The sequence below is a fragment of the Gambusia affinis genome, linkage group LG08 (assembly GCF_019740435.1).
Source record: "Gambusia affinis linkage group LG08, SWU_Gaff_1.0, whole genome shotgun sequence".
In the NCBI taxonomy this organism is placed as follows: domain Eukaryota; kingdom Metazoa; phylum Chordata; class Actinopteri; order Cyprinodontiformes; family Poeciliidae; genus Gambusia; species Gambusia affinis.
In genome coordinates, this window is record NC_057875.1 from 2,512,023 (window position 1) to 2,535,854 (window position 23,832).

General features: G+C 38.5%; 1 protein-coding gene across 2 annotated transcripts; it reads right to left on the reverse strand.

Annotated features, from left to right (window-relative positions):
* Positions 1–1,878: 1,878 nt before the first annotated feature.
* On the reverse strand, positions 1,879–17,241 carry LOC122834987 (carbonic anhydrase 5B, mitochondrial-like). 2 transcript variants are annotated; one of them, XM_044123605.1, is made up of 7 exons: positions 16,712–17,241; positions 11,587–11,784; positions 8,678–8,796; positions 7,589–7,684; positions 7,422–7,484; positions 7,075–7,233; positions 1,879–5,136 (listed from the first exon to the last, which is right to left on the reverse strand). In XM_044123605.1, exons 1-7 carry the CDS (start codon positions 16,851–16,853, stop codon positions 4,993–4,995), a joined length of 921 nt encoding a protein of 306 aa, XP_043979540.1. In that variant the 5' UTR covers positions 16,854–17,241; the 3' UTR covers positions 1,879–4,992. The 2 variants fall into 2 exon arrangements, with proteins under 2 accessions (XP_043979540.1, XP_043979541.1); XM_044123606.1 differs by lacking the exon at positions 16,712–17,241 and adding an exon at positions 11,905–12,413.
* Positions 17,242–23,832: the final 6,591 nt, after the last annotated feature.

A 23,832-nucleotide genomic window follows, 5' to 3' on the forward strand; every position in this document is an offset into this window, starting at 1 on the left:
TTAGGCGAAATTCCCTAAAGACTGGGGAGAAATGACGTCAGAGTTGTATGGCACATTTCAGGTCCTTCACAGACGCTTTAGAGTAAAATCAGTTATTTCCATTTACACACATTCATACACTGATGATGATAAGCTAGAGGATTGCAGTCACAGCTGGCCTGCTGCAGTCTGACAGAAGCAAGGCTGCCATATTGTGCCATCAACCTTTCTGACCAACACCAGCAGGCAAGGCGGGTGAGGACACCAGGACACAACAACGAAGGCAGACGGAGTGGGAATTGAGCCGACGACCCACCCACAGAGGGGCGAACTCCTACCACCATCATCACCCCAAGTTAAGATGGTGGCATCATATTCAAAAAGATTTGAGGCTGTAATTGAGCCAAAGGTTGATCAACAAAGTATTAACCAAAGCTGGGAATGCTTGCATTATTCTCCTGTCAAATTCTTGTTTTTCTATTTTTAGTAAATTTTCAAAAACTATTTCCCACATTGTCATTGTAGGGTATTGTATTTGTGTATACAATTTTGAGATATTAATTTAAAACAATTAGGAGTAAGTCTGTAAGGTAAAACCTAGAAAAAGTTAATACTTTTCAAATCTCCTTAAATGACTGATTATTTGATCAGTTGCTCCTTGAATTGCTGTTTATACCAAATACTTCTTTTTGCTCTTACTAGAGCATTTCTTATATGGCTACTTTCTACTTTAGCTTGAGTAAATATATGTTGAAGTATCACTACTCTCACTGGAGTACAATTTTTGGCTACTCTGCCCACCTGTGATTGTGAGGCGAATCAATCATTTCAGCCATGATTTTGTTGGAAACAATTGTTTGTCCTCATCCATACAATCAGGGGAACCCGGTACCGGAGCGTCTGAGCAGAACCTGAACTTTCAGTCTCCTGCAGCCAAACACAACAAACACCCCACTGAGGGTCGGCTTCAATCGCCTGCTCTGTGGCTGGAGTCGGGTGGAAATGTGGGTCACACCCAGCCCACCCGGAGGTGCCTGGGCGGCTTGTTTGTGCTGAACATCCCCTCATAGAGCCAGCAGTGATTCAAAGCACAGGACAGAGTCAGACTGAGGCAGCTAGAAGCGGTTTTTATTTTGGAAAACGATCCGGATCGGGTTTGTGGGAGGATTTGGCTCAGCTGGGAACAAAGTGGGTTTTAATTTAAAAACCACCAGCTGAAAAAACTTCACAGTAACTGTGTTTCCTTTAGAAATGTGCTCAAAATCTTGTCAATATTCTGCTAGAGTTGATAAAACACAATTGCGGTGTTTCCATCAAATAAAAAACGCAATTAAAAATCACGTAAATATGTTTGTTAATGAGATAAGTCATTAAAAACATGCCTTGTTTTACCACTTCCTGTCATCTTTTGTTTTTCACTCGTAGTAACGTCCGGTTGTTGATCATGTGACCCATGTGACGCTATTGGAGTTTTTAAAATACTCAAATTTCGATACAGTCGAAAATACCTCATCTTATCAAAAGACATGTTTTATTTTCAACACCGGTACGTCTTCATTAAGCATATTTATTTTCATAATTCAAATCTGTGTAATTATATGGTTAATGCCCTGAATTTCAAACTTAACACGGTTCAATATCTAAGGTCACAACTAAAATTAAGACTTTTCAAAACCATAATGAATACAATTTAAGATCTGTATCACAATAGAGATGTACAAAAGTAAAAATCTAATGTTTGGTAGTGCCAAGATTTTTTGCACAGAATGCACACAACACTGTATGGGTTGGCAACAGAAGTGAACTGATTGGAAAGACTTGATGTCATGCAGCCAACTGGCAATAATTTGCACTTTAACCAAATCTGGCAGCAAAGAAAATGACAGAATTGATCTCAAATATTTTGATATATTACTTTATTGTTAAACATTACAGCCAGTTTCTTTAAAAATCAAAATGTACATCAGTGGTTTACAGTTTCCCTCTCAGCTGGATGGCAACCTTTATGAAGCCACGCAGGTGGAGCAAAGCATGCTGGGAGTAGCCCAGCATGACACCGGAGGGGGGAGGGGCAGGAATGTAGGCCAAACACTGGACAAATAAGCAGTGACAATATGCACTTCTTACAGTTACAGTAAAAACAACGTACAGCTGCTTAAACATCCCACTGAGCTGCAGGTGATGCTGCACATTCAATTATAGCTCAGATCAAAAATCAGGGAAGCATTTAAAACATCTTAATTTACAGTAACGAAGATATTGTGAAGTAAACAAATTTCTACAGACAGAAAAAGCCATTAAAATATTTTAAAGTAACAACGTTGCATCAAAACAAAAAAAAGGCCATAAAGTAACTTAATGCACAGATGGAGCATAAAATCAGCTCTGGGTCCCTTCATTCTGCTGTTGCCCATATTTCATGTTTTTTACGCCACCTGTGTCAAACTCAAGGCCAAGGGGCCAAATCCAGCCCACTGTAGCTTTTTATGTGGCCCTAAAAGTTACAGAAATCAGTCCCTACAGCTTTTCACGATCGCAAAAAGGAAAAAATCCTAATGCATTTTTTTAACGAGTTTTTTACAAATGTTTGGCAAAAATAGTCAAAATACATTAGGTTTAAGTTAGGGGTGTCCAAAGTGTGGCCTGGGGGCCATTTGTGGCCCTCAAAATGACTTTGATTGAACCCCTGACTACAAGTCAAGAACATTACAAATTTGGCCAAAGAAATGGAAAACAACTAATAACTTTTGTTTACTTACTTGATGTGAAGTTTTAGTTTGTGATCGATATGACGAGTAATAAAAAGTCACATCTCAAGTTTGCAAAATTTCTTGCAAATATTTCTAAATTTGCACCAGAAAATCTGGAATCTGAAAAACAATCGCAAAATCCTGGCGGGACTGATCAATGTAAAAAGATTTTCTTTCCATTTCATATTTGTATACCACTTTGTGTTGGTCTTTCACATTAAATTCAAATGTTTCTGATTGTAGGTCAACGGTGTGAATACTTTTGTAAGACAGTGTCTTTTAAGAGTCACTTACAGAGTGCAGACAGCCATTTATTAATATTTTGACAGTTTGATAACAGATTTCATACATTCTGACACAACTGGCCCTTTCAGAACATTTATGTGACCCGAAACCGAAAATGAGTTTGACACCCAAAGAAAACCCAAACCAAGCAGCAATGTTTCACGCCTGCTGTGGCTCCTGTGGTGTTTATCTAACTATTCTGAAGCTTTCAGAACAAGTCGCCATCACTCGGTTCTTTTCATCGTGCAGCGTCCCGCGCCGGAGTTCACGACTCCCGGGGTCACCGCTGCGAGTTTGGATAGCTGCATTGTGAAAGAGGGATTACAGGGACGGTGGCCTCTCGCCTCAACTGGACCGTAAATCAGAAATAAAAAAACTTCACGCGCCGAGGACAAACGTAATGCGTGTCTTCATCTCGACTTTCAAGTTTATCTTTCTGGCAGAGCAGCACAGGCGGGAGTAACGACAACAGACGGGCATAACGCAAAGCATGAAGGAGGCTGGACTTCTTCAGATAACTGAATATTGCTTAAACCTGAGCAGATTGCAAAATCCTCCTCTCAGTAGAATCTGTTGCAAAATGAACTGGGTGTAGAAGAAGAAACAAGTTTAATATCTGCTGAAAAGACGCTCAAAGTAGGCACTTTTTGTGCTCTTTTACTTTGATTTAAAATAAATCAGCTTGCAGTGAATGGCACCCTGGGTTCACTCAGTCTATATTTATTTACATTATTATTTATTTTATACTCTGATTTTAGTGCATTTTGTAACTCAAACAGCTCCACCTGTCTAAGTATTTGGGATTTGATGTAATTAGATGTAATCTAGAGTCCGTTGAGAAAAAGAAAATGATTATAAAGCAACTTAAACATAAATTTACTTTTTGTTTTGCTTTATTTTACCAGGTAAGTTGGTTGAGAACAAGTTCTCACTTTTAACAAGGAACAGGAAGTGCTTATTAGCAAGTGTACAGCAATATCTTTCTACAGCGCTAACACATTGAGTGCACATTGAGAAGAACCAATTTTTGTGCCGCCCCTAGGCTACATTACCCTGGGTGAGAGTCATAAAGGCACAACAGTAGCTTAGAAGACTGCATTTTCCCAGCTTTAAGAGGTACAATATGATTCGTTTTAGCTAACTGAATCAGTCTGATGAAAGCCGACTGATGAGATCAACCTTATTCAATCAGATGATATAATCCTGACAAGATTGACTGAAAGTCTCAAACAACTGCTATTTCTTTTAATTTTATAAAGTAGAAGAAAAGACAAATCAGGTGAGAATTAAACTAACACAAAAGAGAAATCGGAACATTTAAAGGCACTAAGGTTCATTGAATCTTATACTTTCATTCCCACGCTCTGTGTCGCTACGAGTCTGCTGCTCTAACGTTGCATGTTGTGCGTCTTAGTAACAAAGACAGAGTTAAAAAAAACAACTCAGTTAAAAGTTAAAAAATTAGTGAAACACAGCTCTGAATGTCAGACGTATTCAGAGGAATTTCTTTGTAACAGATGAAGAAAATATTCAGTAAAACAAACAGCAGCCTGAGAAGACTGACTGAAAAAGGATTTGTGATTTTGCAGAAATTTTTATGAAAATTTAAAGGAGAATTTTGCTGTAAACAGACATTAGATAGAAATCTAACTTGTTGGGTTTTTACTGAACCTGAAGCTCAATGTGATGCTTCCATAATGTAGAATAAATATGATTTATGATAATGTAATCATTAAAATCAAATAAAATCCCCCTCAGTTACCCTTACTCCCTTATTGATAACGGGTCTGAAACAGTCAAACCAAAAATACAAGTTTTCTTCCATCCTCTGTAAAACTGTTCATTAAAATAAAACAGGAAGTGATTGTATTGGATGAAGATCCCCAGAGGAAACCGGTCATATAAACACTGGTTCTGCTTCCACAAGCAGTGTTGTGTTGTTAGAGTCCAGCAGCGTATGCCGTTTTGCTTGTCACCTCTACGGCGCCTCCTGCAGGAAAGGAGTGAAGGAGGAGCGGACGGTGCGACCCCGCAGAGGCTGCTGCACCCGGAAGTTGTTCACCATGCTCTTCTGGACTTCCTCCTCGGCAGAGGTGAACAGGAGGCTCCGGAAGACCGCCAGCTGGAAGGAAAGGCATGAAGCACTGATAAAAACGATCAGATTTTACAATCCGATGATATCTGTATTGGTCCTGGTATTGATAAAAATTCTAGATCGGGTCTCGGTGACGATGTGCTCTGATTAACGTCTTGTTTTGTTATTTGTTTAGCGATATATTAAGAATTCCTAATTGCACTTTCTGAACCATTTGAAAGAAGGTTTGTTGCGTTTGGTTTTTACGTTTTTGACCAAGATAGTCAACCTTTTGTTTTTGTCATTCTCAGTTTATTATTTCACAAAAGTGTTCAGCTTCTATGCACCACAAATCTGGAACAAACTTCCAGAAAACTGCAAAACAGACAAAACACTGAGTTACTTTAAATCTAGACTAAAACCTCACCAGGTTAGAGCTGCTTTGGAAACAATCAACTTTCTGATGTGACCTGACTAAATGTGTAGCTTCAATCATTGACTGTTCTATGACTGTATTTTTGGGTTTTTATGACGTAAAGCCCTATGAACTACAATGCAAATAAACTTGATTGATTTCTCTTTACCCTGGTTCTTGTTAGGGATGCACTGATCCACAATGTTCACTTCTGATAACAATATTTTAGGCTTGGTATCGACCAATACGATCCGATTCAGAGTGATACAGCTGAATTGCCTAAAAGTGCTTCTTTTATTTATTTATTTATTTTTTTTAAACAGACATAAATGTACTGAATTATCCATTTATTTGGTAACTCTGGACCAGTACAGCTGACCAACAGCTTCACAATCTTGGTCAAACATGTAAAAACTTTAATTTTGATAAATGTTCTGGATTTACTGGTCCACTGACATTTTTTATCTCCAGTTTAGAGTTAAGAACTGCAACAAAATCTGGCTTAGAGAGATGGAGTGGAGCGCCACCATCTGGCTGGAAGTCAGATTAAATTAGGGATGAAATTATTAGCTCAAATTATTCGTGATGAATCAATTATTGAAATAATTGTCAACTAATTTAATATATACATTTTACATTTAAGATAAAATAAAATTTGTTCTACCATTAGTTTGAGCTTCACTGGACTGAAAAACAAATCTCGCTTTAAGCACCTTTTGCCATCTAATTATTAAATCAGTTAGTAATAACAATAATAATGATAATAGTACAGCCTTCAAAATACTGATGAAAAATGAATCAGAATTCTTTTTTTTTTAATGTTGGAAGTATTTTTCAGCTCCAGATTCATTCTTTGTTACCAAAGGAATGTTGTTATTGAGTTTTAGACAATAAAGTTTTTCTTTTCTTACTTGAAAAAGTAAGAAAAAAACTAATAATTGCTTAGTTCCATGTTTTCATGCATTTCTAATATTGTATAATAAAGCGTAAAATCTTGAGAATGAGACTTTTATTGTCTGAAATAATCAATAACTAAAATAATTTTTAGTTGGAAGCATAATAAAACTTCAAACACATCTGACATAGCTCCGCTGAACCAGTAGGTGAAAAGATATAAACAGCATTTAAAAAAACAAACTAAAAACAGTGTTATCAGTCTGTGAATTAGAGTTTGATGGGGGCAGTTGCTTCCACTGAGAAGCCAAATTCAAAATTTTTTTTTTCCAGTTTCAGTGGAAAGTTTCACTGAAACCGAGTCCTGAATAGCAGAGAGTTTTTCTTCCTTCTGTTTAGTTAAAACTGAAAGCACTGACTATATTTGGCCACTTGGTGGCAGTAGAGGAGCTTTGATTCCCTTCTGAGTGACCCTGGAGCATCTAAACTTCCCCAAATATCTGGTGAAAATGAACAGCTTCATTATTTTCCTTCAGCAGAGGAGACTAAACACATTTATAAACACTAGGGAAAGAATCTAGCAACTTTTTCAAACATGCAGCACATCATCTAAAGTAAAGAGACAAGAATCAGCATTCTGTATTAAAATAATCGTCAGGTTTGAGTCAGACACATACCTGGTCATGGCTGACTTCAATATGCTGCTTCATAACGATCCAGGTGACGGACTCTGTGAGAGGGGGTGTGGTCAGAGAGCCGTGGTACGTCCAGTAGTCATCGATGTTGGAGGGAAGCAGACTAGCTGGATCAAAGCGGTTAAACTCCACCACGCTGTCCTGAAGACAAACAGAGACAGAAAGAAAACGGCTTCCTGAGATGTTCAGTGTAGATGTAGTGTGGTTCAGAGTTACATGCAACACCAGTAGAGGGCGCCATTTCAAAAACAGATTTTAGTCGGAAGGTTTGGTGATCAGATGTGTCCAAACATGAAGCTTGGACACATTTTCCAAAACGTGTGACTGACCTTGTGTCTGATAGCAGGCAGAGCGTCAACCAGCTTCTGCAGCCCCTCGTGTCTCTTTCCCACCTGCATCGGATTAGACATTAATCTGGATTAAAGTCACAGTTCATGTCTTCATGACCAAAGGTGCTGAGTGCATGTGTGTATGTACACATAGACTCAGTGTGTACCTTCAGAAAAATTCCAATAACTGCGAGTCCGTTTTCCTCCATCACCGCCTCCTCGAACAGAGTGTACCTGTCAGAGTTCCAGTGGACCAAGTGGAGCTGAAAACACACACACACACACACACCACAAAGAGTTTCTGTAAACTGAAACCTGACGCCCTGAGTGTTTTCACACAAACTCAAACTGCAGGAACTCTCCTGTGGGCACCAGAGGTGAAAGGACAACATACACAGAGGAACATCTTGTTACATGAAACTGAAATGGAACAACATAAAAACAAAAAAAAATTTGAGTCTAGGGACATGAAACTGGGCAGTGGAACCAAACTTAGAGGGAAAAAACAAATGTTTATTTAATGCAAATTAAACATTTTTCCAGCGTTGACGTAGGAGAAGCAGCAGAGCTAAATAAATGAAGACTCTGTTTAGATTGGGACTGCCTTTTTCCAGTCTTAAAGTAAAACCATGACTGGGACCTGGTTAAAGAAAAAAATGTTTTTACTTCAGGATTTCAAAAATAATTCAGGCATTCATTAAAGCCAGAGTACTTGCTAGTAAAGGACCAATTCTGATGTTTTTAGTATATTTTCTGCTTGCAGTATGTTTCACAAGCAAAAGAAAATTCCTGTTTTTCATGTCTACAATGTGTTTTTCCCGTGTTTGTAACAAAAACTGACCTCCACAACTTTTGTAACTATTTCTAGCCAAGAGCTATAGTTTCAATTTATGCAAAATATGACAAATTCAGTCTAAAACATTTAAAAAAATTTGGTCTTTTTTGCTATTGTCTGATATTTTTCAGACTCATCCTGCAGTTGCAGTCATGTTTGCTTGAGTAGAGGCTTGATTATATGCTCTTAATATGCTATTGATCGCAATTTACCAAAGGACACATGCAATTAATCATGATTGACTGGTCATTTGTTTAGACTTTTATTAAACAATATTCAAACCATGATATTAAAAACCTACTAAGGATGAAGTTCTAATGTCGTGTTTGTGTTTTAATGAAACACATTCTGCTGAAAACAGATGAACTTCACTGCTCTTCATGTCTGTGTTAGTGGAGCTCGTTCAGTGCTGACACAGTACCTCTGCAGGAAACAGCCGTCGGTCCACAGTGTGCTCTGAGCCCCAGTCGTTGCTCTCGCCCCAGTGGAAGTGGAACTGACAAAGCCTGTATTTGTCCTGTAGAGGGCCTCCCTTTAGAACTGCACAATAAATGTACAGAAGATATCAGGATATTAAAACAGGCTACAGGCAATGATAATGGTGAGTTATCACTGAAAAGTTTAAATTAAGTTTCTTAATTATAGTTTCTAACTGCAGGGCTTGTACACTTTTCTAACAGTAAAATTTAAACACTTTCGAGGTAGGGTTTCAAACACTGGAGATAAAAACAATGCTAATGAAACTAAAAGAGACAGCTTCAATTCACAATTATATGATATCACTTGTTACTGTTATTAATAATAACTTGTAATAGTATCCTACCTTCTACAGCAAGGAAAAGGCTGCTTTATTTTTGAAATGTCTCTTACATCTGGCTGGTCTGAAAAAGTAATATCTCTAAAATTGTTCTTGCCAAGTTTTCTGCTATTTACAAATAGAAATTATTTTAGTAATTCTAACTGATCTAAAACGAGAAGTTTGATCCGATTTCCATATTATCTTTTTAATCAAATAAAAGATTGCATTTTATTATAAAACTGTGCCATTCGAATATCAAGCACTTTTAAGGACTTTATACAGAAATCAAGCAGGTTCCAAACCCTGGAAACACCTAATTGAAAGGATTTCAAGCAAGTGTTACACAGTTGGTGATTTGTTTAGTTTTTAAAACTCTTCATGCTGCATTTAAACAACCAGAGTCACGGGAAAAAAGAAAATCAGGTTTTCTACGTCTGTCTCCGTCTGATATTGAATTGAGCTGAACCCATCAAGTCCAAACCACCAAACTCATTTATTAATTTGCCAACTTCCAGGAAAATAAGATTTTTTTTTTTACTTTCTTCAAATTTGGACATTTCCTTTAGCATTTGGTAGAATTGGCTTTAAACTTTATGACCAGAGTCAAATACTTTGGATTTCCTTCCATAAGCTTCTCACAGTTGGTGTTCTGAGACTTTGGCCCATTGATTCTAACAGAACTGGAAGAACTGGGTCAGGTTTGTAGGCCTCCTTGCTCACACTTGTTCAGCTCTGTCCTCAGAGTCTAGGGACTGACTCTGATCCCTGAGATCAGGGATTGATCCACTTGAGAACAATGACTCAGTTGTACGTTGTCTGGAATAAAAGAAGCGGTCTCATTCCTACTCACTCCTGAACAGAGAGACAACTTTAAACTCCTCCCACATCCTCATTGTGTGCATTTTGTTCACGGATGGATGAGATTTCATAGTGAAGGATACCGACTGCCTACATTTGTTGTGATAAAGTTCCTCATTTCCCACAATCCTAAAGGATACTAGCAAGTGTGCTAGCTAGCCCCGTTTTTCTCTAGCAGGGCAGCCTCCACACACCTGCCAGATTATGTTGGGGCAACATGAAACTGCTGCTGCGCATGCTACTCAACAAGTTGTTTCTAGCTAACCAAAGAGTGAGTGAGTTAGTAGACGTCATTAACCTTACCTGAGTGAAGTTTGCCCCCCCCACCTTCTTCAAATCTAACAAAATTGGTGTCAAATGTTTGTACAGCAAAGATTTTAGTTTGTGCTGCTATGATTTTAAAAATATTAAAAACCACATGCCCCACTTACATTTCCAAAATTGAATAAATATGGTGTCAATCAGTTATGTTTATGAAGCAAATATTTTTTGTGTCAAAGGTCAGATATTTTTATTAATATCTTTAAAATGATGGTGGCACAAACAAAAAATCTTTGCTGCACAAACCAGCACAAACATTGCAATTGATTAACACAACTTTTGCTAGGGAGGAGCTGGTTGACCGTTATATTTTTATTAATATCATCAAAGCAAAAACACAAACAAAAGATTTTGCTGCACAAACGTAGGCGACTTGATTGAGAAACGTGTAGAAATCCTTGTTTAATAAAATCTTTAAAAATAAAATGCAGCACAAACGTTTGACACCAATTTCATTAGATTTAAAGAAGATAGAGAGACGACTTCACTCAGGTATCAACTTTTCTTAGTTGGACCTGAAAGGGTGAGCAGCTAAAAGCAATTCCCAGAATGCCGTGCGGCTCAGGATTGGATCTCAGTGAAATTATCAAAATCCTATCAAATTTATTTCTACAGATATTGATCATGTCTCTATTGTTTTATCGCCCAACCTGAAACATTGCAACAAATTAGAAACAATGAAGTGTTGCTTCTTGGTGTGATTCAGCCTGTTGTGGAAAATGCTGATTCATTTCTTATAAAAGGCAGTTGAGGAACAGGTTGTTCAGGCAAAACACTGACCGGAAACCTAAAGGCAGGGACTACAATCCCTTTTAAAGTTGTTACTTTTTACCATGGTCATAAACTTGTCATCACAGACAGTTAAACATTAGAAATAATTTAAAACACCTCCTCTACTGTTTATGTTGCTAAAACAGAAACACTTTCTTACATCTCTTTTCAACATGTTTAATTCTTCTGAAATCAGCCTCATATATTTGGAGTTATTGCATGTTGGAAAAAGCCTGGTAGTTCAAACGGAAAAGGTAGCAATTATAAGTGAGACGGAGCTCAACATAAACACACAAGTCACATGAAGGTCAGCAGCTGCACATGGCGTTTCAACTGATTTCTGACCTTTCAGACATATATGGAGGGGGTTCTTTAAGAACAAACAGGGGTGGAGATAATCCTCTTATGTAGATCAAAACATGCATTCACCCTGCTGCGATTTCTCAAGATTCAAGGGGATATTACACAAGAAACTGTAAGAGAAGGAGGCTGAATAAACAATAGATCCACTTTGTATAAAACAGGTTTCTTTGGGTTTATTTCTGAAGGAGTTTTCACTAAAAGTTTAAAATGTTACTCACTGTTCTTGTCAGTAGTGTCGTCATACTCGACCAGAAAGGAGTAACCGTTATTCCAGATCTGCTGGCAGGTCTGCGGGTCGTAGCTGGACTCCAGCGGCTTCAGATCCGAGTCGAAGACGGCTTTTTTCACGGCGATGTCGATGGGAGACTGATGATCCCCTCCTGGCACCTCCAGGGGCTCCTGCCACATGGGGTGCACTGGAGACCAGGACAGGAAGAAGAGAAGAAGCAGCAAGGGGGGGAATGAAAAAGGAACATCAGATTTCATTAAGCTCCTGTGTTTCAATAAACAACAAAAACACAAATGCTGACACCTACTTTCCCCATTGTGCTCAGCTTCCTCCAGCTTTTTCAAACAGTCCATTTTAAAACATCTATCAACTACACTCAGTCCTACAGGGACACAAACTCCTCTGTCCACTGAGGACAAACTAAAGGGAGAAAATGAGTCAGAGAAGAGCAGAAGGAAGTTTTTTTTCTTTAAAGGAAGCAGCTAAAACAGAGAGAAGTGGGCCGGCTGTACAGAGTGACACTCGGAATGTCCTGGCATTCCCCCAGCTCCGCTCCACAGCAGGAGCAGCAGACCGGTACCTCTGGCGGGTCAGAATGCCGGCCCGCGCTCTTCTGACTTCTAATTACCCCAAACTCAGCCTGGCGTCCAGAGAATCTTCAGAAAAACTGTCCAAAAATTATAAAAATATACTTCGTCCTTCTTAATACGAACCAACAGGATACAAACAAAAAGGCAGAACCGTTTCCACCTCTTCTGGTTCCTGAGCAGGTCTGACTGGGACCTGACCTTCATCTTCAGACTGCAGTAGCTCCTCCTCCTCCTCCTCCTGTGGTTGCCTGTTACCATACCAACTTTATTTATGAAGCACTTTATACACCAACAGGACCAAAGTGCTATACACAATCATAAAATACAATGCAATTATAAAATAGAAAAGATTGAATATAAAATACATACTAACATACAGACACAACAAAACAAAGTGAAACCTCTCAGATTGTGGCAAGTCAAAGAAAAAAAAAAAAAAAAGGATCTTAAGAAGGGACTTAAAAACAGCGAGTGAAGAGGCCTGTCTTATGCCCAAAGGTAGATTATTCCATAGCATGGGAGCTGCCACAGCAAAAGCACCGCCCCCTCTGAGCTGCACTTTGTCTTTGGCACCTTCAGAAGCAGCTGATCAGCTGACCTGACAGATAGGAAGGGTCAAGGCTATTAAGAGCTTTCAAAACAAATAAGAGGAGTTTAAAATGAATCCTAAAATGTACTGGCAACCAGGAGGCTAAAATAAGGAAATATGGTCACATTTTTGTGAACCTGTTAAAAGACATGCAGCAGCATTTTGTAACCTCTGAAGCTGGGAAATACAGTACAGACCAAAGGTTTGGACACACCTTCTCATTGAATTCAATTAGAAAGTGTGTCCAAACTTTTGGTCTGTACTGTATATAAATCACTGACTCCTTTATAAAGTGCATTACAGTAATCTAGCTGTGTGGTCACAAATGCATGGATCACCGTTTCAAAGTGCTTTCTGAAAAGAATAGGTTTTACTTTGGCTAGCTGCCTTAAGTGGAAAAAGCTGGATATTACAACAGCTCCAATGTGTGCTTCCAGCTTTAGACCAGCATCCATCTTAACCCCTAAATTTTAATAACTGGCTTGACATACTGGGCCAAAGAGCCAAGATTGGTCAGGGAATCTAAAGTGGATCTGCCAAAAATTACTACCTCTGTCTTATCTTCATTAAGTTTCTATAAATTAAGGGCCACCCAGGCCTTCAAATCTTTCAGGCATAAAAACAAAGACCGAAGAGAGGTGGAGTCTGCGTTCTTTAGTGGTAAATATATCTGTGTGTCATCTGCATAACAATAAAAAGCAATCCCATATTTTCTAAAATTAGAGCCAAGAGGAAGGAGGTACATCAGAAAAAGAAGCGGGCCTAGAACTCAGCCCTGTGGGACACCATACGACAGTGGAGCAGAGGGGGACCTATGGGAATCAAGACAGACACAAAAAGTATGGTTGGTCAAATAAGATTTAAACCAATCCAGAGCTATGTGACCGATGCCCACCCACTCTTCCAAACGGGAAAGTAAAATGCCATGATCAACTGTATCAAAAGCAACAGCACCAAAACAACAGTCACCAGAATCAATTGCTAAAAGTATATCATTAAAAACTTTTAAAAGAGCTGACTCTGTGCTATGAAATGGTTTAAAACCAGACTGAAAAATCACTTATATATTATGTTCATTAAGATAAGCCATTAGCTAAGCCATTACCTGTTCACACAAGAACTGCTTACCAAGCCGCAGCACACTGCACTACTCTGAGCACAATCCACCTTTTGGCTCATGTGTTAATATTAGAGAATATTTAGAAATCAGCTAAACTGACAATTCACAGAGCAAAACCACAGCACAGGATGAAGATGAGCAGAAACAGCCAACAACAGACTCCGTTTAAATATCGTATTTCAACTTCTATTCCAAATACCACAAATGCATTGAAGTAATTAAAATAATAAAAATTGGTTGGCAATTAATAAATAGAGTTCATTAGATTAAAATTAGTACCAATCGATTAAATAACATCTGACTAGACGTTTATAGTCTTGTAGTTTGACCTCTATCCACCAGAGGGCGCCGCTGCCCATTTTTAAGTTGAGCTGAAATAAAGATGGCGGGGCCATTCCAGAACACAAAAGAGAAACAGCCCAAATAGAGTCCAGTCTGGGATACAAAATGCTCTCTAAACAGAACCACTTAAACACTCAACAAACTGCTTAAGTTTCTCATTAATGTCGCTCATTCAGCCGAGTTGAATGGTGGAGCTGAGTCATTAAAAATGACTGATTTGCTACAAAGTCTAGGATGACAGAAAGGCAGCGGAGATAACACAGAAAAATTGTAACATGATCAAAAAAAAACATGGTGGCAATAAGCAGGGTTGATTTCAAGGGTGTGAATTAATGAACTTTACAGAGCAAAGTTTTTAAATTCCTTGAAGAGCAACCACAGACCGCATTTCTGTATGAATGTCTCTGTTAATGGGGAATTAAGTGTATCACATTTTATTCTTTTTTTTTTTACTGTTCTGCATCCTGTTTTGTAATATTTTATAAGCAACAATTGAAAAACATCTAGTACACACACACATATATATATATATATATATATATATATATATATATATATATATATATATTTACTTGTTATGAGAAGAGAATAGTTTGCAGTTTGAATCTGAAAACCGGCCATGTGTCCCAGAAAATAATAACAGTGCTTCAGAGGCAGTAGGACCAGATTTCCATGATCACAATTCAGTCACCACTTTGGTTGTTTGACACCGACTTTAATCGTTTATTAGGAACTGGATCACTGGTGGACAATTAGAAGAGTACGACATGTAAAGCTGCTGGTTTAATAGCCATTATGAATGTAACTGCATCTGGAGTTGCATAGTTGGATGAACCACAGCTTGAAAGCAAAGACACAACCTTCTAGTTTGCATTAAATCAAGCTGGAAATGGCAATATATTATCATAATCTCGGTTTTATAGCCCCTTATGGATTGAGTCAATCAAATTTTATTGGAATTAAAACATTCTGGCTTTCTAGAGTCCACAAGCATGATCTTTGGGTTAATGGTCTATCTAAATTTCCCTTAAGTGTGTCTGTGTCTGTGTGTGTGCGTGTGTTATCCAGGTGGAACCTCCTGACTCTCACTAATTTTTGTTTTTCTGTTTAAAAGACATCAGAGGGAAACTACTGCAGACATATCAATATTTCTCCACCCACAAAAAATATTAAATGACAGCCTGATATTAGACATAATTGTCAAAAGAAAATCCTACAGAATCTGTCCATTGAATGACCGGATATAGTAGAGAAGTTAATTTAAAGTAGATTTAAGCTGCACTTCATCCTTTTGGCCACAAGATGCCGCCAAAGAAGACAAAAGAAATGAAAATTTTTCCAAAAAAGCTTTAGAAGTTTGATCATTATTACAACCTAAATCAACTGAAAAGGAAAATGTCTTTGTTTATTGGAAAATTTAAAGCACTGGTGTCAAACTATTTCATTTCGGGCCATATCATGATCACAAATGTCGTCAGACGGCAGGATGTGGCAAATTGTACTGCTAAAACTACAACAATTATTAACAAGCTGTTAATAATAATTTACACCTTGTAATATTATTACAAGGTATTATTACCTTAATATTATTAACACCTTGTTAATAATAACTTGTTGTCTTAATGTGATGCATTTCTTGAAATTCAATCATGTGAAACATCTTTATACATTGATGTAATTTGGCAGAATACTGATAAAACTTCTTTGATTTGATTGGTAAAACAATATTTAATCACAAATGTTTAAAATTAAACAGAGAGCCACATAAAACCTTATGGCAGGCCACATTAGGCCCCTGAGCCTGGAGTTTGACACATGATTTAAAAGTGATCATTATGAAGGCTGATGCTTCAGATAAACATCTCCTAATTAACATAAAAACAAACCAAATATGAACTTCTTCTCCTTTTTATTGATTCAGAAAAAACGCAACTTTGTTATTGTTTTCCATTTCTACATGTTTTATTTGTGGCCTAAAGCAGGACAGAGAAACGTTATGTAACAAGGAGTTGTAAGACAAGGACCTGACAGACCAGAATGGGTGTGTTTAAACCTTTTTGGTAATTAAAAATACATGTGTCATGTGATAACTCTTAGAGGTGGATAAGGGAAAATAGAAACTAAATCTACAATCAAACTAGATAAAATTAAAGCAGTTTAGGGACATAGAGTTCTTTCTGGTGCTGAAATCTGATAGTAAAGTATAAAAGAGATAAATGGAGGTTATGTAAACTCTTTTGTTGGATTACAATAGCCCCAGCAGGCAGTTGTGTGGGGCAAAGGGCTTTAACTGGACAGCATGGTCAGGAGTCATTATTTGGCAAAGCGCGAATTGTTATTATTGAACTGCTGCTTTTTTTAAAGGAGACATGCACTCATTTCCTCCTTCACTGCCTCACAATAAAATGTTCTAATGTCACAGCTGAACCAAAATAAAACATGAAATCATGCAGCTAGCATCATCTGTACTCACTCTGAGACAGAACATATTTGCTGGAACACGCCGTGAGGTTGCATCGTCGGACAGGCGTTATCCTGGGACTCATGGCGTGTCTGACGAGTTGTCGCCGAAGGTGAGAGACCAAAGGTCTAACCGCTGCGGAGAAAATCACCATTTTCCTCCAACTGACTACACCTGATTTGCCTAAAACGGTTAACCTGTGATACTACCCTGCTTCTCGGTTAGAGGAGCGCGCAGCTAGCTGTTAAAACTCCACACTGAACTGAAGTTAGCAGCTGCCTGTTCAAAACAATCTAACGGCTGGCTGCTACTTCTTCCTTTGTATCCTTCTCCTTTTCATCTGAAGGCGGAGGAAAAACCTTCAGACTTTCACTGCAGAGGAAACCCACCGCTTACAGTGAAGCTACAGTGACTGTCTACATTCCTTTAACCCGTTTAAATGCGCTGCTGGGGCCGTGAACAGTTGAAAAAGACCCTCGGTGGTTCACTAGAACAATCGTTGCAAGGGGGAGGGGCTGGTTTTGGCCAATCAGAGAACTCCTGTGAGGGGCGTTAGCAACAGCCATAACAACGGAAAGGAAACCGTCAACACTGCCGCGAGGTGTCACTGTAATTATTAAATACCCTGTTAAAAAGCTGTAAAAAGGCTTAAAACATCATTATTCCAACATTTGTTCCAACAATAGCGTAATACTGGGTCGCTGTTAAAATGTATAATTGAAAAATATGGAACAAACTTCCAGAAAACTGCAAAACAACTGAAACACTGAATTCCTTAGATCAAGGCTAAAAAATCCACCTGTTTAGACTATTTCACCATAAGTGGAACACTGACCACCAAATTTAATATGTATTGATGATTTTGATGATAGCAATTGGCAAAATGTAATGTTTGCTACTATTTGTTTTATGACCTTTTATTTTTGTGTTTTTATGGTGCAAAGCACTTGAAACTGCCAAATAAACTTGATTGATTGATAATAGAATAGAAATAATCTTATTGTCTGTCAGTTTGTGTTCCAGCAGCAAAGTGACATGCAAATTGAAGCAGCTACATTGTACACACAAGGAAATAAAATAAAATAATGTCAGTAAAGGTAAATTTATAGCATAAAAAAGTACTTCAGTTATTAAATCTAACACACTCGGATTCAGGCAAGGTCTTTTGCTAAGAAATGCGCAAAACATGCATGAATATTTATACTTTAAGAACATCAACAGACAATTATGAAGTTTAAAAAAATGTACACAACAGGAATGTAGAAATAACAACAGGGATGTGGGCACTTCTTGAGCTCATTGATAACAGATGGGAGGAAGGACTTGTGATAGTGAATTTAAATTATGTTTAAATGAACATAATTTCTGCAAGGATTACATAAAAAGTATTTTACATTAAAATTGTGTGTTTTTAACATATAACATTCATGCAGTTAGAAAGTATTAGGATTTCTAAGTCCACGTAAACTATAGGTGCATTTCATCAGAAGGAACAACAGTACTCTATAGGAGGGAGCTGAGTGGAAAAAATAAAAGTATCTGCTGCTAATTGTTAACATTTTACCTTCACCCACTATACTGACTGCATTTTTTCTAACATTTCATACATATTTTACACAATGTTGGAAATTATGGACATAGCTTTTTCTATGTTTTCCACATGTTGATGCATATAGAAAGAACAAATAAGAGTGAAGAAAAAAAATGTTTCCAGATTTTATTCTGTTTATTTGTTGTATATAAAAATAATCACTCAACCAGCGTGTTTCTCAAAGTCCTTTCACATAAAACACTGTTTAATCACATATTAATTCACTCTAAAACATCTAACAAATTATTTAAACATGAGCATTTCGTAACTATTTTAGCATTGACCTGTCGTTCACAAGTCAGTCCAGCCAGACACTTATGGCATACTTAGAAACTCGTCTTATGAATCTTATTTACACAAAATGTCAGAATCCTTGTGCTTGAAGAGGCAACTGAACTTGATTTCGCTGTTTTTATTTTTATTTTTATAAAAAGTAAGTAACAAAAAACAAAAAAAAAACACTTTACGCAACAAAATAAAATATTCATTATAAACTAAAGCACACTGCAGGATGAAATCATTACTTTCTATCAGTCTGTGATGTTGTCATTTGGCTTCACTTTCCTAATTTATGACAAGGAAAGTTGTATTTATATTAATTTTATTGAAACTGGCTATAAAAGACTCCAGACATGCCATCTCTCTCAGACCCTGTGACTTTTGGTTCAATTTACAAACCTCAGCGTTGCGTCACGGCTTATCATCAACATCCCCTCTGAGTGACGAAGGCCAGTAACTTTGTTTACAAAATCTCATAAGGTGTGTACTTTACTCAGCTGTGGGAACTGAAGGGAAACATGAATCTGTGGCTTCTCTCAGCTTTGATTTCATCACACGTCCCAGGTGAACCAGTCTGTTCCCAGCTCCTCTTGACATTCTTTGCACACACCTTAATGAGCAGCTGTTACCTGTTTTCAGACAAGCTAATGAAGAGCAAATACTTCAGTAAGAAATATTTAGACCTCTGACTCTCATATTTCACATTATATTCTCTGTGTTACACAGAAAACTGTTTTACTGAGAATAATTTTGGCCCATTTGGTTCTTGTGGAGCAGTTGGTCACCACTGCCTTTATTTTCACTAATAACAAGACATTTTTGCCATAAAGAACTAGTACTTGTTTTAATCAATATTGAAAAACTGACTGAAAACAAGCTCATATATTTTGTTGAAAAGTTACTTGTGAGCTAGTTTTGTTGTATTTCAAATATACTGAGATATTTGCACTAGAAAAACATGGTGAGATTTAATGTTTTTGTATTGTAACTGAACCAAGTTGCTGTATAATAAACTTTATAAACATACCTTTGTGCACAATTATATTGCTGTAATACAAATATTTCCTTCCACAGCCTTTTCTAAACCTCTTTGTTAGCAGTGTGCTAGTAGATGTTCCAGGACTGTATGTTTCTTTAGATAAGAACATTTTACAAACAAACATTGTGACCTTTAACCTCTATTTTTAGTTTAGTAATCCTTTGAGTTATGCTCAGCAGGCATGTGACTCACACTGTGATGGTTGCCATAAAAATACTGCCAGGATAAAAGCAAAGTGGCAAAGCAGCCAATAAAGTGATGAAACAGGAATCTGTTAAACTAAGTTCAGTGCAGTTGATTTGTTTCATGCTTACAGATCAAAACATCATTTTAACTTTAAGATGTTTATTTTATGACAAAGAACTATGAGCTGCCTTGTTTTTTAAATGTGCTTTACAAAGAAACTCCTGTAGATTCATTTTGCAGGGAGCTGTATATTCTAAGTATTAATTTCTACTAATTGGGGCCTACCATGCAAAGCAAGGGTGGGGTGGGGGCACGTTGGACCGGGCGGGGGGGGGACCGCGACACGTTGGACAGGGTCCTGCAAAAAACAGGACATTTCCTCACTTTCTAAAAATATCCCGGGACGCCCAGGACAGGACGTGAAATACGGACATGTCCCGGGAAATACGGACATATGGTCACCCTATCACAGCTGCCAGTTGATGGGGGACAATTAATTACCATAGCAACGGAGCCAGCAGCAGCAACAGCTCAGACAGTCCGTCCGGTGTGTGACTCATGATTGGTTGAGAGAGGAGGAGGAAGAAGGACAGCAGAACTGTGACGGTGGAGAACAGAGGGTGAGACGACAAGAAGTGAAGAAAACACTCAAAGGAGTTAAAAACTGGACAAAAGTACGAAGGAGGAGATTCGGGAGACTTGGAGGAGCTTGGTCGCCGCGAGAGGTATGGGACCAGAGGAGCTAAGTAGTCCTGACGAGTTTTGACCTAAGCTAAGTGAGCTAGCCACCTCAGCACCACGTGTTGAGCTGCGTTCAATGGAGGACCAGTGAACTGCAACGCTCTCCATGTTCCTCAGTCTGTGAGGGGTGAGGTGGAGCACAAAGCCCAAATCTGATTGGTCAGTTTACTTTTGTTTATTTCACATTTTGGCGTTTTTCTGTAATATAAACATGAATGAGTGGAGTTTGAACCTCCTGTAGTCCTAAGATCCCACCTGAGCTTTTTACAGTGCGCGGTTCTGGCGGGTCGCAGGATTATTAGCCTTTCTGTGGTTTCACAAACTGAACTGCTGAAGGGTCACTGCTGGCTGACACCAGCAGATGTCAAAAATAAAAAAAAAGGTCCAACAGATTGGAGGGTAGCACAAAACTGTCACTGCACCTGACCTGCAGGAGCACAACCACCTCCCCACTGCGCAGAAATCAGCACAAACCTAAACCACAAGAGCAGCGGACATTGTTTTATTTTTTCAGCCGATGCTAAATAATAAAGATATGGAAGCAGAGCCTATATATCCTTGTGGTTCACGGAAAGAGAAGTGTGTTGATCACAGGTTCAGGTGGTGTCAGACGTCCAGAGGAAAAGAAGGTGAAGCAACAATGTTTGATTAATTTCTACTCTATTTTGGATAGATTAAATTGAACTAGATTAAATTGTTTAATCCACAGTCTTAGTGCGAGGAAGAGCAGCAGATGTCAGCCGACAGGTGACCCATCAGCTCTCCAGTTCAGGAAACATCAAAAAAGCTCCTAAACCAACAACCCGCCAGAACCGACACGGTAAAAAGCTCCACCAGGATCCAAACGACGCTCTGAGAACTACGGGAGGTTCAAACTCCTGTCATTCATTTTTATCAGAAAAGGTGCCAAGCCAGCAAATAAACAAAAGTAAAGTGACCAATAAGATTTGGGCTATGGGTGCTCACCCTCACGCTTGTACGTAGCGCATCTTGTGCTGTTGTGATGTTTTGGCACAAAAGATTTTTTTTTTCTCCATAATTTTGTTAATAGTAAAGAAGATTAAATAATAAAAACTCCAGAAATTATTCTTTTCATTTTTTACTTAAAGGAAGATCTCAAGGTTCACAGAGTCTGTGCAGCCGTACAGCTGCAGGCGCTGCTGCCCTCCGATAAAATCCTGCAGGCGTCTGCGCAGTTCTGAACTTTAATGGTAGGAAAGAGTTTTACACAAAAAGCAATTTATTTCAAAAGTTTTTATCATTTCCTTTTTTCAAACTCTAGATATAAACAAATGTTACTACTTCAATGTAAAAAGATTAAATTAAATAGTTTCTTTGGCAGTGCTCCCTAATGACAATGGCTATTTTTAGAACTCGCTCCAACTGACAAGGTCCCCTCGGGCCACCAGGGGCCCGCGGGCCCCGTGTTGGTGACCCTGTTTTATAGTGCAGACACAGAGCCACGCTGGGCAGCGTGTTCAGAGGGAAATGCCACATAATTCTTGGTTCACCAAGAGAAATCCTTCTCAGCGCTCACTCAGCGCTCCTCTTCAAGCACAACTACATGTTATACCTGCAGTTCACATGGAGCTGCACAGCAGAGCAACATGGTGGGTTTAATCTGGACTCCTACCTCCATGTAGGAGGTTTAATCTGGACTCCTGCCTCCATGTAGGAGGTTTAATCTGGACTCCTGCCTCCATGTAGGAGGTTTAATCTGGACTCCTGCCTCCATGTAGGAGGTTTAATCTGGACTCCTGCCTCCATGTAAGAGGTTTAATCTGGACTCCTGCCTCCATGTAGGAGGTCAGGGGGATTATAATGCGCTGGGGAAACCCTGGATAAATGTATCAACATCAATGACTCCTGGATTTCTCTAAGGAGCCCAGATTTTTTTTTTCTCCATAATTTTGTTAATTGTAAAGAGGGTTCGATAATAAAAATTTCAGAAATTTTTCTTTTCTTTTTTTACTTCAAGGTGAATCTTAAGTTAGACAGAGTGTGTGCAGCCGTACAGCTGCAGGAGCTGCTGCTGTCTGCGCAGTACTGAACTTTAACCATAGAAAAGAGTTTTAGCCATAAAACAATTTATTTTAAACGTCTTAATCATTTCCTTTTTTCAAACTCTAAATATAAACAAATGTTATTACTTCAATGTAAAAAGATTAAATGAAATAATTTCTTTGGCAGTGCTCCCTAATGACAATGGCTATTTTTACAACTCGCTCTGCAAACAATGGACAAGGTCCCCTCGGGCGCTAGGGGGCCCGCGGGCCCCATGTTGGTGACCCCTGCACTATTGACTACTATTTAGCGAAGCTTAGGCAGTTCGCTAGCATTAGCCTGTTAGCTTAAATAAGCTATTAGCTATATTTCTGACTTACTAGCCATGTTTAGTTTGCTGAAAGGAGTAAGTGAATTACAGACAACATGCTGGTGATGCCTCACAGGCTACTGACAGCATTCATGCTAACATTAGCATTTTGGCTAATTTTAGCTCATACACTCATTTTAACACGTTGAATGGCACAAGGCCGTGTCAGTCGACGTTCTCGTGATTCTCCTCATACCGTCGATTGCGCTGCAGCTTTTTGTGGCGTCGATGCTAACTTTCAGCGTCGGAACGCCGGGTCCAGACCGACGGGCGCGCTTTGGCAGGCCCCGTTTAAATTTCTTCAGAAATTTAGTAGTTTTGATTATTCTGATTTATAATTTCAGTAAAACATTAAAATTCAGTTTGAGATTTTGTTAGACCATTTCAGGTTAACAGAACCACAAAAACCAAAAAGAAACTTGACAGAAAAAGGTCAGAAACTGTTGTATTTATTATCTTCATTAAATTGGTCCAAACGGTTCATAAACAGAAAACCAATTTGAAGTAATGGACACACAGGACCCGGAGATATTCAGCTTTTAACAGTAAATAACCGCACTTGTGGTTCTGAAGGCTGGCTCTGTCAAATTAACCTCTGACACTGAGACAGCGACCATACGCTTCAGGAAACTGAAGCAGCAGGAATTTCCCTGGCGGCCATGTTAGCTCCTCCGGTATAACTTAGGAGGATTTTCCAAAGACCGGAGGCCTTGGTGTGGCCAAACTAAACAAGATATTAATACATGTTGCAGAAAAAATGTGTTTAATTGTGGAAAAGAGGTAGCAAACTAACACTCTTATGGCACAAACTGGCCAGAACCCCTCAGTGTGTGTGCATGACTGGACCCGTAAGACATCAACTGTTGATCTCTTTCACCGTTTTTTTTTTTTGTTTTTACAAAAACCTCCACTGACATCCTGAC

Coding starts and splice junctions, on each gene's coding strand:
- LOC122834987 (XM_044123605.1), bottom strand. CDS start 16,853: ATGGTGATTTTCTCCGCAGCGGTTAGACCTTTGGTCTCTCACCTTCGG. Junction 8,797..11,586: donor CGACACTACTGACAAGAACA/GTGAGTAACATT, acceptor TTTATTGTGCAG/TTCTAAAGGGAGGCCCTCTA. Junction 7,685..8,677: donor GACGGCTGTTTCCTGCAGAG/GTACTGTGTCAG, acceptor GTGTGTTTTCAG/CTCCACTTGGTCCACTGGAA.